Below are 5914 nucleotides of genomic sequence, written 5' to 3' on the forward strand. Positions count from 1 at the left end.
GTTCCCGTATTAAAAGCTAATACTTTGTTTATAATTATTTCATTCTTAACTAGAATTGCAGTACCACCATACCCATCTTTTCTGTCACTGCGCACAGTCTTATATCCCCTGAGCGAAAATTTCCTATCACTCTTCAACCATGTTTCTGAAAATGTAGCAATATGTACTTTGTTTTCAAATAAGAAATGCTCAATACTACTTTTGTTATGTATCAAAGACCTACAGTTGAATTGTAGAATATTTGTTACCATAAAATAAATTGTAATTGTGATTGTATAATTTTCTTTTGCACATTTTCCATGCGCTCATTAACCTTAATTTCTCTTATTGTTGTCCACATCTCCTTCACTACCTATTCTATTCATTACCTCTCTTAACATTTTGTTGATGTCTTTATTATTAGGTTTGTAGTGTTTTTTAACTAGTTTGATAAATAAATTCAAAAATTCATCGGTATGTTCTTCATTGACGTTCTTTATGGTATCTACTTCTTTCTCTTTGTCTTTGTTATCAACTTCATTCCTAGTGGATACTCGATATTTTTCTCTAAAACCTTCCCTATCTGTATGCACCCTGTTCCTTTCACTTGATTCCCCTTTTGATTTATCTTCTTTTCTATTAATTATATTATTATATTTGGTTCTTTCTTGTTTTTTGGCAATGTTTCTCTTGAAGGGTCTTGTAGATGTACTGTACAATATTGATGTGCTGGCCGATACCGGTTCATCATTGTTATCTTCCAGGTCAGATAAAATTTCAAATTTATTTCTAAGAATGTTGTTGTTAATTTGTAAACTTTTCCTGCTTTCTGTGCTTATCACTGGGAAATTCTTTTCTTTGTCTAAATTGGTTAGACTACCTCTGGTTATTCTGGCATACTTGTTGTTTTCTACAACTGACCTTGCTTCGTGAAAAGCTAAGTTTTGTGTTGCCATTATTTCATATATTTTCTTATATTTCATAAATATTGGGCATTCCCTATTATATGCTGCATGTTTACCAAAACACAAGCAGCATCTTAAATCGTCCGTATTTATGCAATCTTGTAAGGCGTGATTTTCTGCGCATTTTGGACATCTTACCTCTCCTCGACACTGATCACGAACGTGGCCGAATCTCCAACATTTGTGGCATTGTATTACTTTTTTCACGAATGGTGTTACTGGGCATTTAACAGAGTGGATCGCTACTTTTTCTGGTAATTTTGTCCCTTTAAAAGTGAGTTTAACACACTGTGATTTGTATGTCTTATGATTTTCTTTTTTCGATCTTATACATTTAACTCCCACTATCGGATACTCGGATTCGATGACATCCACAATTTCTTCCTCAGATAATTCGCTATCTACGTCAAAAATGATTCCGGTCCGCACCGTTAAATATTTGGGGATATACGCTCTTAGATTATTCGATTTGAAAAAATCACCATCTAATAGTCTATTAGCTGTCACACCATTACTTAAAATCAATTTTACTTTGTTTTTACCAATTACTCCAATTTCTTCCAAATTTGTTTTCATATTTGGCCATGCATCATGAATTTTTTTTCCAAGTGCCATAGGATGCAGGCGTCCTATGTTTTTATTATAAGATTCTACGTATATTATATATGGTCCTTTATCGTAACTGTCATATCGTACTTTATCCTGTTCGTAATTGTCGGGCATCATTTCGTTTTCTTTGTCATTATGTTTTGTTATTTTACTCGAGTCCTCACCACAATTATCAAATTGCATTACGTTATCTAACTCATGAAAGTCATGCAACATTTTATCATTCTGATCATTTATTTCGGTATTACTCGACCCCGCACTAATATTTTCATTGGTCATTTCTTCGTTGTTTGCATAAGTTGTTGTTTCACTTAAATCCTTATCGCACTCATCAAATTGCATAACGCTACTTAATTCTTGACTGTTCCGATTTGCTTCAGTATTCTGATTGATATTTACAATATTCGATACCATAGTATTTCTTTCATTACTTGTTCCATTACTATTATTATAATTTGAAATATCACTATTATTTGTTATCTTAGACGCCGTGTCATTGTTATTATTTCCAACAGTATGTATAATATTTTCGGTTCTTCTAAGTTTGGTTGCACTTTTGCCAATTACTTTATTCATAATTTTTAATTTATTATCTTCCTTAATTGTTTTATTTTTGTTACTGTTCTTTTTATCTTTACTATCTGATATTGCAGAAATTCTGGTATGTTTTTTATACTTATGTAATAATCTGTTCTTAATTACATCTACCTCACTCATGATGCTACTAGGATTTTTGTTTGAATTATAATGTACTTCTAATTCTTCTTCACTAATTTCACTCATTAACATTTCATTATCAAAACTATCATTTATCGTATTCATTGCCGTTGCAATTGTTTCACCGATTACCGAACACTTTGTTGAACAATCGGGCGGCCGTCCGCCTTCTTGTCCGTATTGTCCGGATTCCATTACGTCACTTTTTTAATATATATTCACTGAACACTTGTCGATGTTACCTGCTCCGAGGTCAAACACAAACTCGTCTTAGATCTTTAATAGTTACGATATTCATCACGGGACTGCCTACAATAGCAAAAAGAATAAAATTATTCAATTTATATAGAGTTTTAAATATAAGAAGCATCAGTGACTTATCCTTTTTTTATCATGAATATTCTCGACATGTTGTGTTTTATTTATTTACAATCAAATTTATAATATTGTGTTATATAATACTACAACGGCTCAAAAGGGTGAATAAAATCCTGACTGGATTATCCGCAAAAAGTGTAAGTTTCAAATATTTATTCCTCATGAGAAAATCACCAATGGTTAAGTACGTGGGCGATCCCAAATTCAGCCAGCTCGATATCAAGCAGTATGATACCAAACCAAATGTCCACCTGAGGTTATAGATCTCATATATAATATTAAATAGAAATAGCTTGTTGTGGGAATTTCTGCAACATACATATATCAACATCACATATATACAGTCTAATATACAAAATAAGAGTGGTTGACCGTCGGGTTGCCAGCACGAAAAAAATACTAAGTTGGAATGTACTAGAACATAAAGTTCAAATTATTGTTAAAAAAAATTGTAATCAGTTTCACATCCGCAATTTTTTAATATGATGATTAGCTCGGTGCCACCATTTATAATTTTAAAAAATTCAAAATTTTTGGGGAAAAAGTTGCCGGAGATTTTTCCAGATTGTGAACTTGAACGCAGCTTTTTTAATTTCATAAACATTTAGTAGATATTTATGGTGTATCCTACATAACATGGACCATATTTTTTAGTTGGTATCGAACCTAGGACTAGTTAATGTTGACCCAGACCCTTAACCATTACACCACAACGGGCTAAGACATAACAAATTTGGGAGATAAAATATTCATATTTGAACATAGTTATAAAGATTTGAAAGCAAAAGCAATAATATATTCATAGTTCGTAATTTCTTTAAAATGAAATATTTTAGCAAGTTATATAATATTATTAGTTTGTATTAAATTAACATTTTTCTTATTAACTTCACGTAGAAAAGAAAATGCCATTTGGCAGTCAAAAATGATCATTAGACACATGCACATCAAATTATCAGATATTTTATAGAGATTTTAACAATAAGTATACATTTTGTATAGAACCTATGGGTTCCGTACCAATGTTTATCCGTTAGACGGCGACGCGGCGCTTACGCGCTTTGATATTTCGACTCTATGCAGTTGAACAGTACGATTGCTTTGAAAAAAAGTTCAGAACTTCCAAAATATTTCAAAATAAAAAAAAAACATTTTTTTACAAAAATGTCGTTTTTCCAAAAAATTTGGTTTTCAAAAATTTATAGTTTCTGAAAAATCTAATTCTTTCAAAGTAAATTTTCTTCAAAAATGTTAATCTTATTTAAAAAAATAATTTATGGTACGGGAAGTTCCAGAAATTTGCCTTAAGACACGATGCTATACACCCCACTAGTTTTTTTTTAATTCACTATAAAATTTACAACTGCCTTTAGTCGATATCTAGTAAATTCAGAGACAATATAATTAAATCACATATGATAATAGTACAAGTAGCCAGTGTTACTTCTACTTCAAACACAAAATACATTTGTTTGCATATTTTCCTAATTTAGTAATAAAATATTTTTCACTTTTCAGAACGATAATAGTAATGAAATAGATGTAAAATCTAAAATTGAAAAATTAAGGACGTGTTACAAGTTGCACACAGATTTGTGCAAATCGGCAAGGATTCTTAATCACATATACAATTTACCATTACTTACGTAAGTATTATAACAAACTAAAAATGTTGAACGTATGGTTTATATAAATAAAGCTGCCCCATCAATTGGTGGTTAGAGCTAGAGGCTTTTTTAAATTTAACGAAAAAGCTGAATGGGATGTTTTTCTGAAAAAGCTGAATGGGATGCTCAACAATTAATCAAGAAGGACACGTGCACTATTTTTAATCTTAATAACTAGATGTAACTGAATAGTTAAGAGACCCATAAAATTTTAGATTTTTTTGCCCATGAACCCCATTTAAAGTTTTTGGCAATAATGAATAAAATTTGATTTTGGCTCTTAAGGGGCACAACTAGTGTAACCGCCTAAAAAAGTGATTTTTGGGAATTTATATTAAAAAAAACACTTTATCAAACATTTCAAAAATTTAGAAATATATTTATACATATTTTAGGAATACATAGTAAAATTTTTGAAAAAAAAAATTAAATATTTTTTAAGTTTTCGTTGATCTCAAACGGCGCGACAAAAAAAGGCCCTTCACTGCTGCAGTGATTCCGGCCTTCTACGTGGATGAAATTTGAAAAAAAAAATCTCTTTCAACTAGATAATATTATCTGTAAAATAAACTACAATAAAGAAAAAAATCAAAAATTGACAAAATGACGGCGTTTTTTAAAAAAAAGTCGAATTTTACCCAAAATTTTGGTCGTTTTTGAACTGCCAAAATTCTATTTTTGGTCCGATCAAAAAATCGATAGTTCATTATACGGAGAACTATATATAGAACATGTAAACAAAATTTGATAGTTAGGATCATTTGTTTTTGAGTAAATGGAAATTTTGAGTAAAAGAAAATGCTGTTTCGAGAAAAACGCGTTTAAAGATTAAATGATCGTTATACTATATACTATATATATATATATATATACTCTTAAAACGGCTGTGACTCTGAAACTATTTAAGATATTGATTTGAAATTTTAGTATGTTATTATAAAGGTATAACCCATCGAAATATGGAAAAATTGAAAATTTGATTTTTAGAAAATTTTACACTCATTGTGCCCCTCAATAACATATTAATCTGTATCTATGTACCTATGTGGTTCATATGAGTGTTTTTTTTACATTTTTGATACTGTCAACGACTGAGAACTCATCTAAAAGCGCACAAAAGTAAAAAAAAATCATACTTCTGATGTGTCATATTAAAACATGCAAGAAGTTAAATGTTACGTATAAAACGCCTGATAGCACGGCAAGTACAAAGTTTTTTGGCGGTTTCTAGTACCATTTTATATGAAAAATGCAGTATGACATTGGTCTTTTTCACGGCAAAATTGACCCATTAGTGTAACCTTTCCGTGAGATATGTTACCGAAAAGTGCCCATTTTTTGGTTTATGTCTAAAATATCCCTAATTTACACCTTGTCCATAAAATGAATAGCAGCTTTTTTTAGAGGCACAATGAAACTTATACTATCAGATTATATGTCAGTAAAAAACTTGATATGATAATTTGCAGGGACATTAAGTAAATAATTCATTTAAATTTATTAAAAAAAATATTTTAGTTGGTGACTAATTAATCTTTTATTTTACCTTCACTAGGCGCTATTTCCAAGCAATGATAATACCACTATTAAATAGTTACC

General features: G+C 30.3%; 1 protein-coding gene across 1 annotated transcript; it reads right to left on the reverse strand.

Annotated features, from left to right (window-relative positions):
* Positions 1 to 293: 293 nt before the first annotated feature.
* LOC113389234 lies at positions 294 to 2514 on the reverse strand. The gene has a single exon (XM_026626292.1). The coding sequence runs from the start codon at positions 2463 to 2465 to the stop codon at positions 315 to 317; it is 2151 nt and encodes a 716-aa protein (XP_026482077.1). The 5' UTR covers positions 2466 to 2514; the 3' UTR covers positions 294 to 314.
* Between the last annotated feature and the right edge of the window lie 3400 nt (positions 2515 to 5914).

The sequence above is a fragment of the Ctenocephalides felis genome, unplaced genomic scaffold, assembly GCF_003426905.1.
Source record: "Ctenocephalides felis isolate EL2017-DRISC unplaced genomic scaffold, ASM342690v1 CF-g0.4_SCAFFOLD_03573, whole genome shotgun sequence".
In the NCBI taxonomy this organism is placed as follows: Eukaryota; Metazoa; Arthropoda; class Insecta; order Siphonaptera; family Pulicidae; genus Ctenocephalides; species Ctenocephalides felis.